This window comes from Balaenoptera acutorostrata, chromosome 8 (genome assembly GCF_949987535.1).
Source record: "Balaenoptera acutorostrata chromosome 8, mBalAcu1.1, whole genome shotgun sequence".
In the NCBI taxonomy this organism is placed as follows: Eukaryota; Metazoa; Chordata; class Mammalia; order Artiodactyla; family Balaenopteridae; genus Balaenoptera; species Balaenoptera acutorostrata.
In genome coordinates, this window is record NC_080071.1 from 30,489,896 (window position 1) to 30,513,243 (window position 23,348).

General features: G+C 41.4%; 1 protein-coding gene across 1 annotated transcript; it reads left to right on the top strand.

Moving 5' to 3' along the window:
- The first annotated feature begins 1,135 nt into the window (after window positions 1-1,135).
- DHRS9 (dehydrogenase/reductase 9) lies at window positions 1,136-20,432 on the top strand. Its single transcript, XM_057551809.1, has 5 exons — window positions 1,136-1,338; window positions 9,369-9,739; window positions 10,943-11,201; window positions 15,532-15,695; window positions 18,742-20,432. Exons 2-5 carry the CDS (start codon window positions 9,427-9,429, stop codon window positions 18,963-18,965), a joined length of 960 nt encoding a protein of 319 aa, XP_057407792.1. The 5' UTR covers window positions 1,136-1,338; window positions 9,369-9,426; the 3' UTR covers window positions 18,966-20,432.
- Window positions 20,433-23,348: the final 2,916 nt, after the last annotated feature.

The window sequence follows — 23,348 nt, forward strand, 5'->3', positions numbered from 1 at the left end:
GTGGCTCTCTCCACCTCTCAGTGACAGTAACTTGCTTGCAGGAAGGGTCAGACAGTAAACATTTATACCTGTCTTCATGAGGATGTAAGTCAATGTATTATCTCTCAAAGAAGATTTCTATTTAAGCCTTACTCTGACATGTGAAATGTCAAAGGGGAAAAACTATATGTGGACATTTTGGACACACTATATCTTTACCTGAGTAAATTTCAGTTTTGGTGTTTTGTTCTTTTGGAGAAAAAAAGATCCCTGTGTAATTTAAAGAGTGATGGCAGTTGTCTAGACTCTACCTAGACAGATATGCTCATTCATCCACTCACCTCAGCTCAACCATAAGAAACCGCGTTTTTCAAAGAAGGGACACAGAAGCCTGGGAAATCTGAGACGTATAACAATAAATCAGTATATAAGGAGACTGAAACTAAACAATCAGTGGCGTTTGTACCAGCTTGAGTGCCTAGGGCGAAGGTGACAGGCTTGGGGAGGGGTGGGGCTGGTGTATATATTAGCACCTGCAGCCTCGGTACTTTCCGTTGCATCCCAGGATATGCCAGGTCAATTGTGATGACCCTAAAACAGACCAACTCTGGGCAGGGAGGGGGCGTCCTTTCCTCTTCCCAGTGGTCTCAGTTCTAGAGATCACTTCAATAATATCTCCTTGTCATACCTTAAAACACAAATTAAGACTTATAAATAAGCCCACCCTCTCGTTTCCTTAAAATGTTTTGACCGCCTTGCTCTCCAATGTATAACAACAACAACAACAAAAGTGGTAAAAACAAATAATCAGAGACTGATTTCCCCTACCTACACTCTTAAGAGGGAGGGAGTACTAAATCAGCAAAGGCGTGTTAACAGGGAGGAAAAAAATAACTAGAGATCATGAACAATAATCATAATTCCAAAATTAAATAATTAAAACAATGCACTGGGCAATTTACAGAATGTCTCCATGTTAATTATTTCAGTACTCACAGTGAAAGTGGTGTTATTGATCATTTGTAAGTCCCTTCTAAAAGTAACTACCTTTCATTTACTAAAAATACTGCTGATTCCTTTGGAAACACACGACCCACAACTTCTTGGCTTCTTTCAACTGCAGAAGAGAGATTTAGTCATCACCCCGAGTCACAGTGAGGGTGACTCACAGAGCGAGGAGGGAACCTGAGGACTCGTCACACATTTAAGTACTTTGAGTCTGACAGGAGCCCAGGCACCTCCACCTTAAGAGGATCTTCGACGTCAGGGTGACACAACCCTTCTTTCCCCAGCACAGCGGGCAGATCGGGCAGATCACAAGCAGTCCACACCAGCTTCTGTGTCCCCGTTCATCTTAAGGTAACCGATGATGGAGTTCTGTCATTTATTCCTTCATTTCTCATGTCAGTCTTCAAACTGTTTCGTCTTACAAAATGAATCAAGTTGTCTTTCATGCTGCAGTCAACGGTTGCTATAAAAATATATATATATGTTAGGAGGCTGTAACAGGCACTGGGTCCATCTCACCACAGAAATGATCTCAGTGTCCCTCGAGACCTTGCCTTGAACTTCCCCAGGTTTCTCTTTGAATGTTCTTTAGCACCCTAGAGTTACAATTACATTTACATCTAGTTCATCTCTCTGTGCCTATTTGACACCATCTGTGAATCTTATAATTAATTGCAAACTGGAGTGGGAAGAGGCTCCAAAAGGAGTGGGAATCTTAGCTGAGTTTCTGATTGGAACAACAGATTTGCTACCAACTGCAGGTCAGGTCTGTTTGTCTACCTGCTTTACCAATATTTTCAGATGTCAATTTAGGCAAATATACACACACACGGTAGCTGAGTGAGAAAGATGTTGTCTAGTCCAGAAGGAAGCAGCGAAATTCCTCAACGCACATTTGATTCCTGGACACTGGGATGACAATAATAAACCTACTTCGTATATTTACTCTCCATTTTATGATTCAGGTTGGGATTTTACCTGAAACTCCCAACATACAATGAGAAAGGGAGAAAGTCAGTTTAGTGGCTTCAAGGACAGCCCTTGTTAAAGGCTTTATGATGCAAATGGTAGTGTGGTGTCTCTCTCTCTCTCCCTCTCTCTCTCTCTCTCTCTCTCTCTCTCTCTCTCTCAGCGGGTTGACTTTTAGCAGCTGGGGGAAAAGTTTAAAGAAAACACACTTTTAAATTAAAATTCTATTCAGGGTTGTACAAATAGTTCTGAAATGTCCTGCTACACTATTAGCTCCAGGGTAAGGATTATGTTTTATTTAGCTTAGTAAGTGCTCTAAAAAAAAATCCTTGTCTAGATACTGCATAAAATGCAAATTAAATGTTGTATCATCTTTGTTGTACTTTAGACATTCGAAAAGTATGCCCAATTTTTAGGACAAAGCTCAATATTTAAATGCAAGGAAAAAATGATTATCTCATACATATCAAATGGAGAAAATGGGAATTGGTTTTAAAACCCTTTTAAGGCATGTCACTTTCTCAAGGTACTGTCTTTAAAAACACTGCTTCTGCTCAAAGATAACTGAGACTGAAAGAAATATACTGAAGATCTGAACACACTTTCTGCATCCCTACATAACATTCTCTCTGTATTCTAAGCTTTCCTTGAAGCTTTGTAACTAAGCTATAATAAAATACAATATACAATGTCTTCCAATTAGCAACTTTTATTCAGCAACATAAATAAGGTAACCATGGCTTTAACAACAATTCTTAAGCTGCCAGTACTGTCAAGGAAGCATACTGTCAGGCAAAATAATAAACCTAGGAGGGACTGGAAATATTAATTAATTAATTTATTATTATGGATGTTTTTATCAATTATAATTTAAAAGTTTTGAGAGGAAGCAAAGGAAAGAGATACTTTTTGCCTTAGAACGAAAGAATGCAAAACGTAAATTCATCAGGTCTTCCCTACAAAAGAGGGGGGTGGCACACCTCTGCCAGGAGACTGAATGAGTCTGCAAAGAGGCACAGCCCTCGATGTCCCACTCCACAGGGCACACTGGGCACTGTGGGCCGCCTCCCTCCTGCAGGAAGCAGGATTCAAGGGCTACATAACTGGTGGAGGAGCTTCTCCATCCCACTGAGTGAGGGAACTTACAAGGATGAATACCATCTCAACCATATTACCAGGGACATCATAATCATTATCATTTTAATCAGACCCTCAACGGAGCGTTAGTTGCCTAATGTAAGGCTATTTCAGGTAAGGTCCCTGAGCTTCATTTAAAAAATTTTTTTAGATTTCTGGGTACCCAACTTGAACATTGTTTTCACAGAAACATCATTCATTAGTCATATGAATTAGTTTGTGTCATTAGGCGCAAGTGTCATTTTTCTTAAAGAAAAGTGCCACAGAAATCTCAGAAAGGCCAGTTAGGTTAAATAGTGACAGAATTTCTTGATTCAATGAAAAGGTAAAAATAAAAAGGAATTTGGTGTCAGTTAACCAGGTTTACAATATTTAAACGTACAAAGGACATACACGTCCAGTCAGACTGCTGTCAACACTAAGAAAGCTTGTGCAAGAGAACCTCCGAAAGAAAATATTTTAGAAAACAATTGCTAAATGTTCTCTCTTTGATGTATTTTGATAAAAACTTAGTTGTTGATTCAACTCAGGCCATGATTGCAACAAATTGAAAAAAAATAAAGATTCTACAAATCCCTTAACAATCAGTGTGATTGACTAGTCTCAGTATTGCTTTCTAAAACAAAGTCTTTTGTGAAGTTCTGTGGAAATAAAACCAAGTTGTATGGAAAGAATTCTACATTTGTTATAAAAAGTATACCTTGCAATGACATTGAAACGTTAGGACATTATTTTCCGTTTTGTTTCTTTTAAACTGTCCTTTATTTTTAAAGGGCAGAGGAAGATGACTAAGAGAAGTGAAATCAAAGGATCTTATTTTAGATATTTTACTAGGAAAAGAAACCCAGAAAGAGAAAATTAAAAGAAGCAGAAGTGGGCAAGCTCAGCAATCGAGTTGCAATATTTTCCTATAGCTGCATCCAAGCAGTTACTCTTCAGCCCTTCACATGCAGATGAAAGAGAAAATTAGTTCTCCTTTCTTGGTTCCTTTTGAGGCTTTGTGGCATGGTGGAATTCTGATAATGTATTTTCATTTTTCCTGTTGACTGATAATGTGTTCATCTCTTTCTATTTCTACTTCTCTTTTTACACAGTTTAGGAATTGAGATCAAAATTTTAGATCTAGCCACTCTCTGGCAAATGACCTTATGTATGACATCTACCCTACTTGGCTCACAGAAGTATTTTGACAATTTTTTTTTTAAAGATAGTAGTCATCTTTTCTTTCTTTCTTTCTTTCTTTCTTTCTTTCTTTCTTTCTTTATTTTTGGCTGTGTTGGGTCTTCGTTTCTGTGCGAGGGCTTCCTCTAGTTGCGGCAAGCGGGGGCCACTCCTCATCTTGGTGCGCGGGCCTCTCACTATCGCGGCCTCTCTTGCTGCGGAGCACAGGCTCCAGACGCGCAGGCTCAGTAGTTGTGGCTCACGGGCCCAGTTGCTCCCCGGCATGTGGGATCTTCCCAGACCAGGGCTCGAACCCGTGTCCCCTGCATTGGCAGGCAGATTCTCAACCACTGCACCACCAGGGAAGCCCCTATTTTGACAATTTAATGAGATCAATTTTATTTGAACACTTTTCAAAAATGTTTAAAGTTACCTAAATTGGAAGTGTGACTGTAAGACGATCATAATGATGATGATGTTGATGATGCCCTGATGATTTAGAGGGCTCAACGACTAACCCAATTATCACCAGAACCCTGGTGTTCAAGTGGAAACTTCCTTCTCTCCCTCTCCTCCTTCTTTCCTTCTACATTTACTTACTTCATACCAACTATCACACAACACACAGGTGGTGTAGAGAAGTGTACACATAGCCCAGAGTTGCGTGGGAATCCAGGTAGCAGTGGAGCAGAGGATTAAAGCATGGGTGCTGGGATTGAGTGGCCTGCATAGCAATCCCCAGAACAGCACAATTCTATCTTGAGCCAATTAACATGCATTTCTGAATTTGTTTCCTCATCTATAAAATACAGATAATTTTACTGTAAGGTTTGAATGAGAAAAATATTCCTAGATCCTAGCAGAGCACCTAAAATGTGGTAATACTCAATAAATCATAGAGTTATTATCGTTTCTACCTGACTTGGTCAACTGGGAATCCCAAGGACCATGGCTTTCTAGGAGCATCCTCTGAATTCTGTAGTCAGCAGGCCACCCATCTGAAAGGTGCCCCAGAGGAGTCCCGAGAGGTCCAAACTCAAAAGGCTCAGCCAGAATTTAGGCCTCATAAAAGCTGTGAGTGCTCATTTGGTAATTTCTAAATTCACAAATTGTATCACACATAAATTTGGCTTCGTTCACTGCCTCCTATCCTCCTGATGACAAAAAGGCAATTATTTTTTTTAAAACATAGAAATTGATGCTTACAGCAGCAGGGTATGAATAATATTTATAAATAACAAAACTTTTCTGGTAAGACCATAAAATAATATGAACTCTTATCAGTGTGGCATTACTGAGGAACCAACGACTGAGTTTCCAGAAAAGTAGTTCTGATGCTGTACAGTTCTGCGCCCCCAAGACAAGGCAGTGCTAGACCAGTGGTTCTCAAATGGGAGTGCTTTTATCCCCAGGGGCCATCTGGCAATGTCTGGAGACACTTTTGGTTGTCACAACTGGGGAGGGCATCTACTGGCATCTAGACGATAGAGGCCAGGGGTGCTGCTAAACATCCTGTAATACACAGGACAAACCCACAACAAAGAATTATCTGACTCAAAATTGCAGAAGTACTGAGGTTGAGAACCCGATCCAAGATATGGGCAATGCATACAGCAGCCCCCTCACAAAGTGAAAGTGATTGATCCTGCCATACGACAAGGTTCTTCCTGTGTAGCACGCCTAGTCACTTTATTTCACCAAGTACTGTTCAAGGTAGAAGTTATTATCTCCATATTACAGATGGAAAAATGGAGGTGAAGATAATAAAAGTAATTTACCCAAAGGCCTTCTGATGGTAGAGGAACTGAGACTGAAACTTTACCGGCCTGATTCCGAGGCCTAGGCTCCTAAGCCCTGCTCTAATTGTCGTGTGTGTGTGTGTGTGTGTGTGTGTGTGTGCGCGTGCGTGCATGCGTGTGTGTGTGTGTGTGTGTGTGTGTGTGTGACCTTGGTCCTTGCTTTTCCAAATTTTATCTTGGCTTAACAAAAATTTCCATGACCAGTTCAGAGGACTTATATTCAGAATTGCACCCATCCTTTTGCACTGCACTGAAGGGGCTGCAGATCTGCTTTCTCTTACTTGGTTCTTGTCCTTGACGAGTCAAGAGGCTCACAGCCCCTGGGTGCTAGAAGGACTATTGCAGACCTAGGTGCTTCTTGCCAAGGGATTTGTACCCCTACCAAGCAGTTTGTGTGAGATAAATTGGAAAACACAACAGATAAGCAAACAACCCAAGCAACTAAAGTCAGTGTCCTGAGTCACTGAATTGCTGTCACCAGAGAATTATGTGGAGGTGACCACACCTGGCAGACTAAGGTTGAAGCAGACCTATTAGTTGCTGTTACTCATTTACTTCTCGGTGGTCAATGAACCAACCTGCCATCAATCAGCTTCTGTGTACAGGTCATGTTCCCAACGACTCTGACCAACCCAGGCTGTTACTCAGAGGTGGCATCTTGGCTAAAATACTATTAGAGGACAAAGGTATGTGTTGGTTTGTGGCTGACTTGGTCCAATGACCTAGAGGAACGTGAACCTTAGGAACTGAAAAAGACCAGTATTTTTGGATGATAATCCTTGGGGAAAGGACAGGCTTTGCAAAACTCTAGGTCAAGGTTTGCTGTCCTCAGATTCGGGCTGCAGGCTGGGACACCAGCGTCTGAAATGACCCTCAGCGCAGAGGGGTAACTAGTGAGGACAACACATTTGAACGTGAGCCCATCCCTAACAACTAAACCTCCTCTCTGTTTGCTTGTTATCAAGGAAGAATTGGTTTGGCTAGGGAAGGAGGAGGTTGAGTGGGGGGTAGAGAAGATGAGGAGAGAAGAGCGAGTCTGACTGCTTTGGTTTGAGTTTTTGTTTTTCTCCAGTGGTTATGAAGGTGAACTCGCCAAAGAGTAGAACGTAGAAAACTCAGTGTCCAAGGTCACTAGATTTTGAAGTCCTGGGTACGAAATAGTTCTTACCTATTCTGTGCATGGAACTCAAAGCCGTCGAACACTTTTCTCAGAAAAAAAAAAAAAAGTTTTCTTTTCCTTTGCCAAATTTTTAACTTTTTTGTTTTGAATTAATTTCAAACTTATGGAAAAGTTGAAAGAATAGTACAACCCAGAATCCCCAGATATTGACATTGTACCACATTTACACTCTTATTCTCTCGTTAGAGAACATATGTGTTCTTAATATATTTGTTTATATACATATTCTTATTATTTCCTAAACTGAGAGTAAGTTGAAGACATGGTACTACTTAATCTTTAAATACTTCTGTGTGTATTTCCTAAACAGCAGGACATTTTCTACATGATCATAGTAAATTATCAAAATTGAGAAATTGATATTCATGCAGTATTATTTATCAGATCTACAGAGCTTACTCAAATTTCACTTGTCAACCTGAAAACGTTCTTTTTGACAAAAGAAAAAAATGATTTTCTGGTGCAGGATCACAAGTTGCATGGGGTTGTCACTTCTATTTAGTCTCCATTAATCAGGAACAGTCTTCAGTCCTTCTTTTCCTTCATTCATGCCTTTGACATTTTTGAAGAGTACAGGCCATACATTGCGTAGAATTGAAAGATGTGCCTTATGCATGATTAGCTTTCAGTTATGCACAGAAGTGCTGCTGTGTCCTTCTCAGTGGCTATACCAGGAGGGACCTGATGTTGGTGTGTCCCATAACTAGTAGTGTTCATTTTTATCACTTGGTTAAAGCGGTATCTGTCAGATTTCTCCACTGTGAAATTACTATTGCTCTCTTTTTAATTAGTACAAATCTTATGCAGAGATTCTTTGAGAGTCTATGGTTATTGTTTCTCATCAGAATTTCACCCACTAGTGTAAAATTGCCTGGAACAATTGTCACTATGTCAGTTGCCAAATGATGATTTGCTAATTTCATCATTCCTTTTACACATATTAACTGGCATATTAATTCTCCTATAAAATGAGGCAGGTAATGTGCCCTCTCTAACCGAGAAGGCTGTTAAGAGGATCAAATGAGACCTACATGTAAAAGTGCAGTGCATAATGCTTCGTAAATGTAAGCCATTGTTTTACTATTGCTCACCTTATGCCTGCCATCGGCCAAACACAACACAGAAAATTTCCACTCTCCGCTCTAGGGCATATTAAACCCCATGAGTATTTGCATTTTTCACATAATTCTCTTGGGAGTTCAGATTGCAGTAAAGGCTACAGAATCCATTCAGGGAATATAGTCAACGTTTAGTTATTCGACAATTATTTATCAAGACCAGGACTTGAACAAAACACTATCCTAATTGAGTGTATAAACATGAAATTGCCTTAAAATGTCTAAATATGAAATTTTGCAAGAGTTGGTTACACCACCCCACCCCTCAAAATTATATATTTTTAATGTATTTATATATTTGAGAAAGGGAAATCCTGCTACATGGACATGATTTGCAACAAATGAATAACTCCTACAGAGGGAAGATTTGGAGAAACTATACCAAATTTTTACACCACGATAGTCTAAAAACCTGACTGCTTTAGAAATAGTCACAGCTATATCACAAGAATCAACTAGTTTGCACAAACCTACCATTTACCTCTGACATGTTTATCAGTTAATAATTCTTTTACTTTTTTTTTCTTTCTTTAGCTATAGATCTTTTGGCAGGAAAAAAAAGATGAAAGCAGAGCCCAAATTTTCCATGATAAGTGAAGATATGTAACACTATTTTTTATCTGAAATAATCTGTTCCTTGTAAAGCAATAGAAATAAAATTGTGTGTATGTGTGCACATGAGTGTGTGTGTGTACCATTCTATCTGTATGTATGCTTGTATTCCTTATTAAGGAAAGAAATATTTGTATATATGTGCAGGAAATAAATGGCTTATCAACCCAATGACCTGTGTCAACTTTGCTATTACTCTTTCTACTACTTGGTTAGTTTTTGCATTACTTTAGAGGAGTGTTTTAGCACTTAAATGGCCATCTTCCCAGACAAATAAGTGTTATTGTATTTTTAACTATCTATTTATCCACTCAAATGCATTAAGATATCTTAAGTTCATCACTCCTGGGTTATAATGCCTTAATGGTTCTAATTTGAATTTTCTTTCCAATTTTGAACACTCAGGACGCTATCTTCTTTTACTGTTCAAGAAAGAAGTGGCTCTGTCATACACAGGGGGAAAATGCTCTTTTGGGTGTTAGCCCTCCTGATCTTTTGTGGTTTTCTATGGAATTATAAAGGACAGCTAAAGATCACAGACATCACTGATAAGTACATTTTCATCACTGGGTGTGACACTGGCTTTGGAAACTTGGCAGCCAGAACTTTTGATAAAAAAGGATTTCGTGTAATTGCTGCCTGTCTGACTGAATCAGGATCAACAGCTTTAAAGGAAGAAACCTCAGAGAGGCTTCATACTGTGCTTCTGGATGTAACTGACCCAGAAAGTGTCAAGAGGACAGCCCAGTGGGTGAAAAACCAAGCGGGGAAGAAAGGTGAGTGATGTGGGGATGGAAAGAATGGAGGGAGTGTTGAGAAGTTACCAAAGCTAAATAAAATGTGTTCTGATTTTAAATAGTTTCTCCAAAAAAATGTTTCCTAAATACCAGCTGTGTACTGGAGAAGATTGGAGAAATTTTAGAATAACCCCTGAGTAGTTCTAAGTTGCAAGCTCTCTACGTGCATGAGAGACACAGCCCACGTGATCCTAAGTCCCAGTGGATGAATTTAGAACTGAGATGGAGGTATTGACTTTTCCTGGTCTTTTCCTGTGAAGTGCTACTCTAGCCCCCTGCACAGCAAAGCACTTGGGGCTAAAAGCTACAGGAGATCATGGGGGCAATCTCCAAATTGTCATCTGGATTGGGACCCACTTCTCACTACAAAATGGTTCCAGAGCTCACACATTTTCACTGGGAAAGGAAGAAAATGGTCTGAGGATCTGAGCAAAGGTGCCTTAGATAGTCATGATAGAGTAGTGTGTCACTGGACCTCATTCTGCCTTAGATTCTGCAAAGATGGCAGCATTCTGAACTAGAATACTTTTATTGGCTTGGATCAAGTTTGAAATATTCTCATGAATGAAGATATCTGAGTCCACAAAGGAAAAAACAAATGTATGTGATTTTTCTCTATCACATCTTCATCATACAGCTGAGACTCTGCAACTTTCAAAAACAATGGTTTGATGAGCCTCCAGTTATTTTGTAATGCTTGAATTCCAAACACCCTTAACAACGTTAAATGTTCCCCACCATAAAATAAGCCAAGTGAGTGACTGGATTTTCACCAAAAATATCTGTGAAATAGATCAATGTTGTTCTTTGTCTATAAAGAACTGTTTATAAATATTCTCTGGCTTTGCCATCTAGCACGGTAGGAAAAATAGACCAATTTACTCACATCTGAGATTAAAAAGCAAAAAGTCTCACTCAGACAGTATCAGTGTTTGACATTCAGAAGCAGAAACAGAAGAATTGTGAGACTGGCTTCCAGTCACAGAACTTCAGCCATTTCAGTTTAGCCTCCCACCCTCTGTGCTCTCACTTCCCAAGACTGCAAAGTATTTCAAAGCAGGAAGGAGTAGGTCTAGAAGGAGGAAGTGGCACCATCAGGTAAAGCAAGGGCTGTATTTCCATCAAGGATGCCCATATGATGCCACCTTCTACCACACCTCCTTCCCTTCCTCTCTGTTCTAGGCCTCTGGGGTCTGATCAACAACGCTGGCGTTCTCGGCGTGCTGGCGCCCACCGACTGGCTGACAGTGGAGGACTACAGAGAACCTATTGAAGTGAACCTGTTTGGACTCATCAGTGTCACGTTAAACATGCTTCCCTTGGTCAAAAAAGCTCGAGGGAGGGTTATCAACGTCTCCAGCATTGGGGGTCGGATTGCATTCAGTGGAGGGGGCTACGCTCCATCCAAATATGCAGTAGAAGCCTTCAATGACAGCTTAAGGTAAAGCAAAGTTGGGCATATTAGAAAATAATAGGTGCTAACATTCACTGAACATTTATTATGTACCAGACACTATATTTGGTGCTTTATGCTATTCCCAATTTATAGATGATACCACTGCAACTAAGAGAGATGAAGTGACTTGCCCAAGGTCACCCTTGAATTGAGATTTGAACATAATTCTGCCAAAGTCTTTTCTCCTTTTTGCATTAGTGCATGATGTGGATAGTGGTGGCAAATTTATATTCAACAGATCAGCTTATTTAACAGGGAATCACAGAGAGAAGCTAAATCAGGTCTCTCTGTTGGTGTTACCAACAGCTGCAGACACAACAGTAGCATTTTATTTAAACCCTCAGTAGAAAATTATCTGGTAAATAATGACTCAGCTATGCAGCATTTTATTTCCTCTTGTTGCAAGTTCTGGACTCAAACCTCACACACTATATCTGAATGGATGGTAACCTCCCCACCCCCACCCCAAGGACAAGAAAGAAAGCTTTCCTCTGATGCTTCCATTTCCAAACGAAACTCAGAGTAGGAGCTTGCTAATCAGAGGTGAAGATTCTGCTACCACCAGAAAGCATTGACCACATCTTTTTGCTGTGTGCTATCAGAGAATCCCAGAGCATAAAACCATAAGATGACCAATTTAACAAAACAAAGTCCCCCAACTCAGTGTGCGCAGACATGAATTTCTTTGGGTTTATGATGTCTGAGGTTCACTGGGTTTCTTGAATCTCTAGGTTTATACCTTTTGACAGATTTGGGGAGTTTTCAGCCATTGTTTCTCCAAACTTTTTTTTTTTCCTACAATCCACTATTCCTCCTCCTAGGATTCTAACACAAATGTTAGACCTTCTGGTTTTGTCCCACAGATCCCTATGTTTCTGTTCACTTTTTCAATTATTTTTCTCTTTGCTGTTCAGATTAGGTAATTTCTAATGGTCTGTCTTCAAATTCATTGCTTTTCCTTCATCTTCTCCATTTTACTAATGAGTCCAGCCAGTAAATATTTTATTTTGATTATTGTATTTTTCAAGGGTAAAATTTTCATTTGGTTCTTCTTTATCTTTTCTTTCTTTTCTGAAAGCTTTCTTTCTTTCTCTCTCTTTCTCTCTCTCTCCCTCCCTCCCTCTTCCTTTCTTCAGAAAGGAAGAGAAAGAAAGACAGAAAGACAGAAAGACAGAGAAAGAAAGAAAGAAAGAAAGAAAGAAAGAAGGAAGGAAGGAAGGAAGGGGAAGGAAGGAAGAGAGGAATGAAAGGAAGGAAGGAGGAAAGAAAGAAAGGAAGAAAGAGTGAGGGAGGGAGGAAGGATGGAAGGGAAGGAGGGAAAGAAGAAGAACGAGGGAGGGAGGAAAGAAGGAAAGAAGGAAGGAAGAGGATTCCCCACTCTCTCTGAGCATTAGGATCCCCAACGCCAACTCCTCAAGCCAGAACAATGGGCTTCTCCTGGAGTTCTCTCTGTTTATGAATTGGGTCTCTCCTGGAATTCTTTCCTTCTACTTCTGAGTTTTGAGGTTGATTTGAGTCCAGACCAGGGATCTAGAGCAGCGGAAATATAGGAAACCCACGTTTGGTTCAGTGGTATTTCAAAATCTACTCTTCTTCCCTACTTTGCCTACTAACATTTGTTTTTTTTGTTTTTTTTTTTTTATTTGTTTTAATAGCTACTTTATTTATTTATTTATTCATTTTTGGCTGTGTTGGGTCTTCGGTTCGTGCGAGGGCTTTCTCTAGTTACGGCAAGTGGGGGCCACTCTTCATCGCGGTGCGGGGACCGCTCTTCATCGCGGTGCGCGAGCCTTTTCACTATCGCGGCCCCTCCCGTTGCGGGGCACAGGCTCCAGACGCGCAGGCTCAGTAGTTGTGGCTCACGGGCCCAGCCGCTCCGCGGCATGTGGGATCTTCCCAGACCAGGGCTCGAACCCGTGTCCCCTGCATCATCAGGCAGATTCTCAACCACTGCGCCACCAGGGAAGCCCCTAACATTTGTTTTTTAGAGTTTTTAAATAGCTGCTCCATGCATTCTGTCCAGGTATTGTAGCTGCTTTCAATGGGAGAGACAGGAGTGTGTGTGCTTAATGCATCTTACCTGAAAGCAGAACCTGTGACTGTCAGTTCAAAGCCTCCAAACTGCAAATGGTTGTATCAGTTAGGGTTCTCACGGGAAATGGAGGCACATTAAAATCGGGTCAATGGAGCAGATTTACTGAAAGGACTGTTTGCAGACATGGGAGCCGTGTAGGGAAATCTCAAAAGGCAGTGTAGTTTCTAGGAGTTAATGCCACCAGGGGTATATCTGTCCACAGGACTGAAGGGACAAGGAGACAGGGCTGTCTCCAGAACCTGGATACATAGAGGTTATCACCTTCAGGTGAGGGATGAAACCAACCAGTGTCCACACCGCAGGAGGAATAACTAGCTCAACCTCTTCTCATCGCTCCCTCTGATCTGCCACCAGTACTCCCGACTGACTGTACCCAACAGAAGGCAAAATCCCAGAATGTAGTGCAGGAAGAAGGGTGGAGGGGACTAGAGGAGGGTATCCAGCAAAGTGTGCCTTAGGGAAGAGAGAAGACGAATTAGATACAGTCTTTTCTTCGATTTATACATTTATTTATTCAACCAGCATATGTTGAAAGCACATGTTAGAGTTTGTAATCTAAGCCATGGATCTAGGCTTAGCTTACCTGTAAAAGGTCAGATTATTCCATGGAGACTAATAAAGACAGAGCAGCTCCATTTTGCCATTTAATCTGGTTGCCTGGTTTGATTCTCCCAGGAAATAAACACAATAAATAGCATTAGAACAACACTTCTCAAACAGTAAATTGCCAGAGGATTTTGTCAAAATGCAGATTCTGATTCAGTGGGTCTCAGGTGGGTCCTGAGTTTCTGCATTTCTAAGAAGTACCCAAGTACTGCCCATGATTCAGGGATCGCACTTTGATTAGCAAGGTCATGGGGAACCTCCATTAGTCTCTTTGGTTGCCCTTTAGTTCCGTGATTTCAGCAACAGTATCCTAATAAAATTTTAGTATACTTAGGGATTTACTCACTTTTAAAAAGAGATTTCAACTGATGGGCTTGTAGGATTACAATGTAACTATACCATGCTTGAAATTAACCAATAAGGGTGTTTATTTCTTTCTAAGGCTTGGAGCTGGTATTAGAGATGCTACTGTGTATTCAGGCCACACTCCAGTGGCAGCTACAGAATTTCTATATTATAAGAGGATTAGGAGCAGCAGTCCAATTGGAAGAAGGCTGGGGCTCTTTAAAGCTATATTTGCCCAGCAAGCATACTGGCTTCATACTGGTTTTACTTACCTGGTAAGCTTAGTTGTGGGCTTAAAGTCATTTGTCCCTAGATTATATGTTATTTTCGTGAGCACGTGGAGAGACAAGGCTTCCCAAATACCCCCTTGGCACTGCTAAGTTCCAAAATCCAAAGGGGATCAGAAGATAGGTGAGAAAAATACAATTAAGTTGGAAAATAATCTTTTAAATTTTAATGCAAGCAATATACATTTCAAAATCTTTCAAGGTCAAGCTAATTTGCATTTTTAGTAAAATATACTTCAAATTAAACAATAGGTATGTTTCTAGAAAGCAGAACCTAAGATAAACCACATTTTAAGTTCACTGGCAGAGTTCTTTGAAAAATGTTATGGTGAAGACTTCTGTAAAATGAATAACTACTTCCTTATATATTCCTGGTAGAAATAGAAATTAAATTTAGGGAACGATTATTCATAAACCGTTTGTAATTCTTTGGTTTGCTTTAAAGAAAGGGGCACCATATTCCCTTAAAACCATGTCTCCCAGTAAACCAGTAGACTATTGGTTTTCCAAGGCGACATGATGAAAGAGCTTGCCAAGCAGCACAGGGAGCAGGTTATTCAGGTCAGGGATTGTCATATTGTATCCCTCAGCACCCCTCATTTGTGCTGTAATCTCCTCACATTCCTGGAGGAGAGGTAAACTTGACCATCCAGGCCAGCCATTAGTCGATTTCACCATCAGGTAGTTTGAGTACTGAGAAGAACCTTGTCCCTAACCCAAATGCTTGTCAACTTAATGAGACAATATCTTTTGGGGGAACACTGCACTGGGGGTGGGTCTACCCAGATCCCTTTCCTGTTCTGCCACTAAACCAGCCCTCACTTCACCACCCTGAACTTCAGTTTCCTCATCTGCAAACTGAGAGGGTAGAACAAGATGCTCTTTCCCATGCACCCCATTCCATGATTCCAGGAAAAGATTCATAAGCAAACATTCTCCAAGTAAGCCTGGATTAAACATCTTCTATGGGCTCTTTTCACAGGCGGGACATGAAAGCTTTTGACGTGCACGTCGCATGCATTGAACCAGGATTGTTCAAAACAGATTTGTCAGATCCAGTAAAGACCACCGAAAGAAGATTCACCATTTGGAAGCATCTGTCTCCAGACATCAAACAACAATATGGAGAAGGCTACATCGAAAAAAGTGAGTTTCTGGGTGGACCCAGGGTCCTCTGGTATTCATTGTCCTAGACAGCTTGAAGGAGACTCAAACATAATTGAAAAAATAAGGTTCTCATGGTAATACACCAATAGAGATCCCAAATATGGATCAGAGATCCTTATTAATTCCAGTGTCATCTCTTGCTCCTCCAAGTGTTTATAGACACTTACGGAGCATTTACTAAGTGCCAAGTTCTATACTAAGTGCCTTATAAATTATATCATTTATTCCTCAAAAGAACTATAGTAGTGAGCAGAGGCTTGGAAAGGGGAAATGTCCTACCCAAGTTTATACAACTCCCCCAGGCCGTGCCTGGACCGGAGCCCATGGTCCTCACCTCTACCCAAACCTCCTCTTTTTGGTAATCACCGACCACTCATTCAATATTGTTCAAGGATTTATGGAGGTTACAAAATATAAAGACTCAGACTTTGACCCTTAACTAGCTTACAATCTAGTTGACAACAAAATGTAAGCAGATGAGACTGAACAATGAGACTGTACAACATGCAAGAAACTTGATCCTTTACTTCTGAGACACAACCCAACAGCCCAGAAGGGGTGCTAGATAGTATGCTCTCTAATTGCCAAGAAATTCAGCACAGGATAAAAAGTACTGCTGGTTAAGAAGCCTTTATAGGAAAGGTCAGGTTTGAATAAGGCCTAAACAGGAAGAAATTATTTGGGTGGAAGTCTTCTGGAGCAGGAATGCATGGGAGATGGAGACGGAAGGAAAAGTAACATAAGTCAGACTGAGTCGGAATAATCATAAAGATTAGATAACAATGATTAACACATAGTGAACATTTACTATGTACTTGTCACCATTCTAAGTGCTTTACACAAACTCTTTCATTCAAAATGCCCAAACAAACCCTCTGAATTTTATAGAAACAGAGGCACAGGGATGTAACTTGCCCAAAGTGGCACAGCTAGTAAGTGGAAGAGCTAGATCTAAACACAGACAGCCTGACTTCGCCATCTATTCTCGGGCCGTGCACTGCAACAGGGACGAGGCATTGAGGAACTGCTGGAACTTCCTGTATCCGGGGCCCACCTCCACGTCAAACGTCCTGGCCCTGTTAGTTTACTTGCTATTCCTCGAACACTTACTAAGCTCCTGCTTTGAGCCAAACAGGGCCCCACCTAATTTTGTGTCACTCTAACCCCAACTGTGATCTTACCTCTTCATCAGCAGGCTTGGTAAGACAGCCAACTGTGGCAAGGTTCAAGGCCAGGAGTTTTCAAGGCGGAGCCAAGAGCCCAGTCAGACCCACCTGGGGAGGTTTTTAGACTGACTGACTTCCCCAACCACCTCACTACACACACACACATGCACACACACACACACAGAGATACATATAGGTCAACTAGAACATCTGGTTTGACAAGCCTCCCAGTGCTGATATGTCACTATGTGTAGGGTTACAACCACTGCCATTAAATGCTCTGTTTCTCACTCATGTACCGCCTCTGAAGGTTCTAAGTAAGTTCGGAAACAAAATCCCTCATTGAAAAGAGATTTCCCTGTTTGATGTTGACGTTGATACTTTCTAAGTGCCTGTGAATATATCATCAACTTCCATCTCAAAATTATTTTTGACTTGGCCCCTGGGTCAGGTGTCCTTTCTCAGAATTCCCAAAGGCTTAGAGCCCTATTTTGTCCTGGGTGCTCATTAGAGTTTTCTGAGCCAGGACCTCAAGATCAGCCAGACTCATAGTTCCAAAGTAGACCACAAATTTAAGCTCACCTTGCTTCATTTCGCAAGGTGGAGTAGTAGGAGTTTAAAATTGACTAAGACTTACGAGCTAGCCTCAATTAGACTCTTTGAACAACTTTTGGCTACTGGCCCTGAAGTAGAAAGAAAGATTTAACACAATAGATTTTCCCTTGAGAAGACACAACTAAAGGTATATTTTAAGAGCTTAGGAGGAATGCTCCAAGCCATCACCACTCCCTTGATAAAATACCTGCCTCTTTAAAGGTATCTTAGCTCGGGACTTCCCTGGTGGCGCAGTGGTTAAGAATCTGCCTGCCAGTGCAGGGAACATGGGCTTGAGCCCTGGCCTGGGAAGATCCCACATGCCGCGGAGCAACTAGGCCCGTGAGCCACAACTACCGAGGCTGTGCTCTAGAGCTGCAAGCCACAACTACTGAGCCCGTGTGCCACAGCTACTGAGCCCGCATGCTGCAACTACTGAAGCTCACGACCCTAGAGCCCATGCTCCACAAAAAAGAGAAGCCGCCGCAATGAGAGCACGTGCACCACAACAAAGAGTAGCCCCCGCTCGCCGCAAATAGAGAAAGCCCATGCACAGCAACGAAGACCCAATGCAGCCAAAAATAAATAAATAAATAAATTTATTTAAAAAAGAATTAAAAAGTACCTTAGCTCATTACACAAACACTTCATTTACCTGAGAACCAGGATACCTTTAGCTTCCTGAGTCAGGGCTTTGGGAGAGAATTCTCTCTTTATTCACTGACTTATAGAGGCACATGTTATATGAGTGTACGCACACACAGGCACAAGCACATGTGCACACTCACATTTCCTATAAACTTAGTACTCCCTTAAAACAAATTCGGAATCAAACTACTAACTTCCTGGGTTCAGAAGCCTCAGAGACTTTCTGAAGTATCTTTCCTACATTGGTTTAAAGTAGCGCTTCTCAAAGTTTGGTCCGTGGACCAGCGCCATCAGCATCACCTGGAAACTTGATAGAAGTGCAAATTCTTGGGCTCCACTTCACACTCACTGAGTCAGAAACTAGAGGTGGGACCTGGTTTTTAACAAGCCCTCTAGGAGATTCTGCTGCTCACTCAAGTTTGAGAGCCAGCGGTCTAAAGAAATCACTGTTGCATCCTCTTCTGAGGAATAGATAGAAACCCATCACAAGGGGACCCAGTTATAATGGCAAATTCAAAATAAATTCCCTCACTGCATCCTCCCCTTTGCAACTTAGCCTCACACTCCCCTATTCCCCTTCTTCCAGAGAGCAAATGTGCTTTTGTCTCTTTTTACAGGTCTAGACAAGCTGAAAGGCACTACATCCTTTGTGAACATGGACCTTTCCCTGGTGGTGGAATGCATGGACCACGCTCTCACAAGTCTCTTCCCTAAAACCCATTATGCTGCGGGAAAAGATGCCAAAACTTTCTGGATTCCTCTGTCTCACATGCCAGCAGTTTTGCAAGACTTTTTATTGTTGAAACAGAAAGTAGAGCTGGCTAATCCCAAGGCAGTGTGACTCAGCTGACCACAAATGCCTGCCCCAGGCTATGAGATTGGCTGATTCCAAGGACACATCTCCTTCTCCATCTCATTCTTTACCTAATCCAACCTGGACTCATTAAGATGATGCTTCTTTTGGTAAAAGAAGAGATCCCACCGTCAGTGATGATGTCCCAGGGTCCCTTCTCAAACTTTATTTGAAAAGATGGGCAGGTATACACCTGCCCAACATTTAGGCTTTGCCTGCTTGGTACGATGTAAGGAAAATGGGAAGGCTTTCCCATCCAAAATGATCTCCACCCGTTGCCTGCCCCATGCTTCTGGTCCACAGCACTTAAAAGTAACTCCTGGGGCTTCCCTGGTGGCGCAGTGGTTGAGAATCTGCCTGCCAATGCAGGGGACACGGGTTCGAGCCCTGGTCTGGGAAGATCCCACATGCCGCGGAGCAACTGGGCCCGCGAGCCACAATTACTGAGCCTGCGCGTCTGGAGCCTGTGCTCCGCAACAAGAGAGGCCGCGATAGTGAGAGGCCCGCGCACCGAGATGAGGAGTGGCCCCCGCTCTCAGCAACTAGAGAAAGCCGTCAGACAGAAACGAAGACCCAACACAGCCATAAATAAATAAATAAATAAATTTTTAAAAAAAAGTAACTCCTGAATGTTAAATATTTGTCCCTTACCAAAACATTGAGAGATAAGTAGAATACTTTCATAAGTGGATTAGGTGTGTTATCTTGCTGAGAGTAAGATTAAGAATAAGGATTAGAACTCAGTTCTTTGAGCTTTGATGGGGCCAAGAAAAGGAAGGGTAATGAAGCATTATGGAACTGCTATAAGCTAAGGGGCAGCAGAAAAATACTAGGTAAGACTACAAGTAGGAGGGAAGGAAAAGGAGAAAAGGAATAGGAGGACTGAAAAAAAGAAACAAGTGTAAAAGTAGAGGTAGGGAGATTCCAACACAAGCCTGCCTATCCTAGAGGGAACTACAGAGGACGGACAGCTTCTTCAAGGCCACTGTGAACATTAATGCCCATACAGCTCTCTGTGGAAAGATGGTAACAACAGAGGAACCAGTCATTCCAAAAGAAGAAAAAATGTAGAGCATGTGTGTTTATTCCGGTTTATTGTAAATATAACAAGACATAGACTGTCTGATACAATTACATCTGAGATGGTTGGAAATCCAATATTTGAGGGTTCTCTGAAGCCCCATGAAAATACAGAGCTAAATTCAAAGACTCTCTTTCACCTACAGTTACAGTGAGAGCAGGTCTGCTCCTGGCTCATATCATGGTTCTAAATTGGGTTGACTCTGGACACACCCCCCATCCAAAACAAACAGCTACCTAAACGGATGCTTGCCCAAACCCCAGCGCCCAGCCCAGTATCACTCACAGAGGTTGGCTGAATATTTACACGAAAAGCCTGAACTGTCAAAATTTAACATTTGTTGCAGATTAATGTAGGGTGAAACAGCGGGAGAAATTATCTAGTGTGCATATTTGTGTGTACACACACACACACACTGAACTGATTGTGAAGAAACTACTTAATGTCTGCTGCTTGAAACCATGTCACTTAGAAGATATCAGTAATTCAATTCATTTACACTCATCTTTCAGGAAACATCTGCCTATGATGTAGTTTCCTCCTTTCACATTTGCAACATACTGATGACTTTGAAAAATCAAATCTCCAATGGTGTCAGGTCCACCTGAACATATATTTCATTATTTTGAGAGAAGATACACTCATCTTTTTTGCATGAAAATGAAGAAAATCACAGCAAGAATCAGATAGAAAAATTCTCGGGCAAAGTTATCTCAACTATCATCACTACCTACTTATGAACTCATCTCCATCTTGGTCCTAGCCCCAGAGACAGTCCACCTATAGATTCCTGATTTCTTCTGGTTGCAACTAACCACCTATGGGTTAGGTGACTGTCACTCGGCTTGTCCTTGGAGCTGAAGTTCATCCGCATCGTTTGCTGGGGCTCCTCCTTCTCCCCTTGAATTCCTAGATCTTGGCTTCATTTCATTGCTTTAAAAACATCTAGCCTGCTGCTGCCTGACCTTCTGGGCCTCCAGGGCTTTAGAATCTGCAGGAACCTCCTTTGCCGAACTTTCCACCCTGTCGCTGGGCTTACCTAATGGTGTTATTTCCTTTGTTTCACCTAGACCTGAGTTCCTTACTCATTTCTCCAAGTAGCTACAATTGGTAACTCCCTGTTTCACCCAACCAGAAAAATGCTGTACTTAAATGAATGCGCTCAAATATGATATCAACTTAAAATGAAACCAAATATATTCATCCACGCAACTTTTAAAGCTTTTTCAACTAAATGAGAAGGTGGGGGCATTTGGAGTAACAAATTCAAAAAAGATAAAATTGATAAGAATATGCCTTGTATTTAATGTTTGATATGAATGTAAATAGAAAACTACTAAGAAAATAGCTTCATATTTATACTGAATGCATAAATGGAGAAAACTAAGTTATTTGGCCTTTAAAATGAAGTAGTCTTATTTAAAAATCGAATTGTCCTTCCACCCCTGCCTGGTTATAATAAATATTGTGTTTTATTAAGGAAAAAAAAAAAACAAAAACAAAAGCACAAGACCTGGGAGGGAGGGAGGGACCCGGGGGGAGGGACATGGGAAGGTCACGGCACCAGGAGTCTGAACTGTGGGTTCCTAGACGTCTCTCCATCTCACCATCACTTCTCATATTCTCTGTGCTCTTGGGGAAATACATTTTTATCAATAATATTTTGGTGGACATATGTGCTGGGCTTTCTGCTAAGCACTGGCCTACAGTCAGGAACAAAATGGATATGGTCCCTTCCTTCACAGAGCTTAAGGTAATCCAAAGGCTGAGGCTGCCACTCAGGATGCCTTAGGGGAGCTTCTCCAGGAATCTGTGGTCAAGATGAATTGAGATGTCGTCTTCTGCCACATTGAGCTTGGGAGGTCCTTCCCCACTTAGTTTGGAGGGACCAGGAGAACTTCCCAGATGTTCCCTCTGGTCCGATCTAAAAATCCAGCTGTGTCCGATATAGCTCTATCTGAACAATATATTCAAATCTGGAGTTTCTATCTCCCTCGCCCCACCTACCCTTTCCCAGTCCAGCACCAACTACTGTCAATTTTATCGCCTGAGGAGACCTCAAGTCCATCTACTTCTCTTCATGTCCAGTGCAACCACCTGTTCAAGCTTCCATCACCTCTTATCTCAACTATAGTATATTTACCCTGTGTAGCTTCAGTGATTTCTCCTCACTGCAGTCAGATTGTTCAAAATTTAAATCTGATCATGCTGGTCTTCTCCCCACCTCCACTTTCCTAAACCCTTCAGTATGTTCCCATTGCACTTTGACTGGATTAAAATGCATAACATAAACCACGTTGTCCTGGCATGCCTCATGAACCTCATTTTAGGCTACTATTCTCATTTTGCCATCTCAGGGCCTTTGACCATGCTTCTCCCTAGAACGTTCCGATTTTACCTGCTTATCTAGTTTCCTCATCCTACGATCTCAGCCCCTTCCTCAGGGAAGCGTGTACAATTCTAAAATCTGACCATCATCTTTTCATCCCAACTAGTTTCCCATCTTATACGTTCTCACAGCACCCTATAATTTGCTTCAGGGCACTTATCACAGTCTGTAATTATGTATTTGTGTGGCTGGTAAGTTAGTTAATATTGGTCTTCCCTATCAATTTTTTTTTCTTAACTTTTTATTGACATTGGCAAATTAAAACAGAATAAATTAACAAGTATTTTTTCAAAAAAATGTTTTGTTCAAAAATACTGTCAAAATTTCCTACAAAGCTTTCAACACAGTAGTATCTTTTCATGTACTGAATATAACTATTAGCACAGTGTCAAAAACGTTGAAGACAGAAACAAAATAAAAATCTGTGAAATGTTTGCCACTGATGACATTCCACACGCTATTATTGTCTGTACATATCAGGGAGGCGGACAGCCACCTTGAGCGTGAACAGTATGACTCTCCCTATCAAATTTAAGTTCCATGAAATCAGGAACCATGATGCTTTGCTTATCTTCGTATTCCCTTGCCTAGCACATTACTGGCACATAGACCGGTGTTCAATAAATATTTGTGGAATAAATTCAGAAATCAGCCTGTATTAGCCGTTCTGACTAAGCTGCAGTCTACCACTTAAGATCAAGTTTGCCAGCCCCATTACTTGTGCTATCAATGTGTCAGTTCAGCAAAATCCTGTAACTTCCCTAAGCCTTTGAGTACTTCCACAAGGGCTCCCTACCTCCGGTTCTGCTATCAGCATTCCCTCAGAGATTAGTCAGTGTTGCCATAGTGATTTCCCGTGACCTGTTGATCCAAAGACACTGTGAAGGAGCCTGCGTCTATG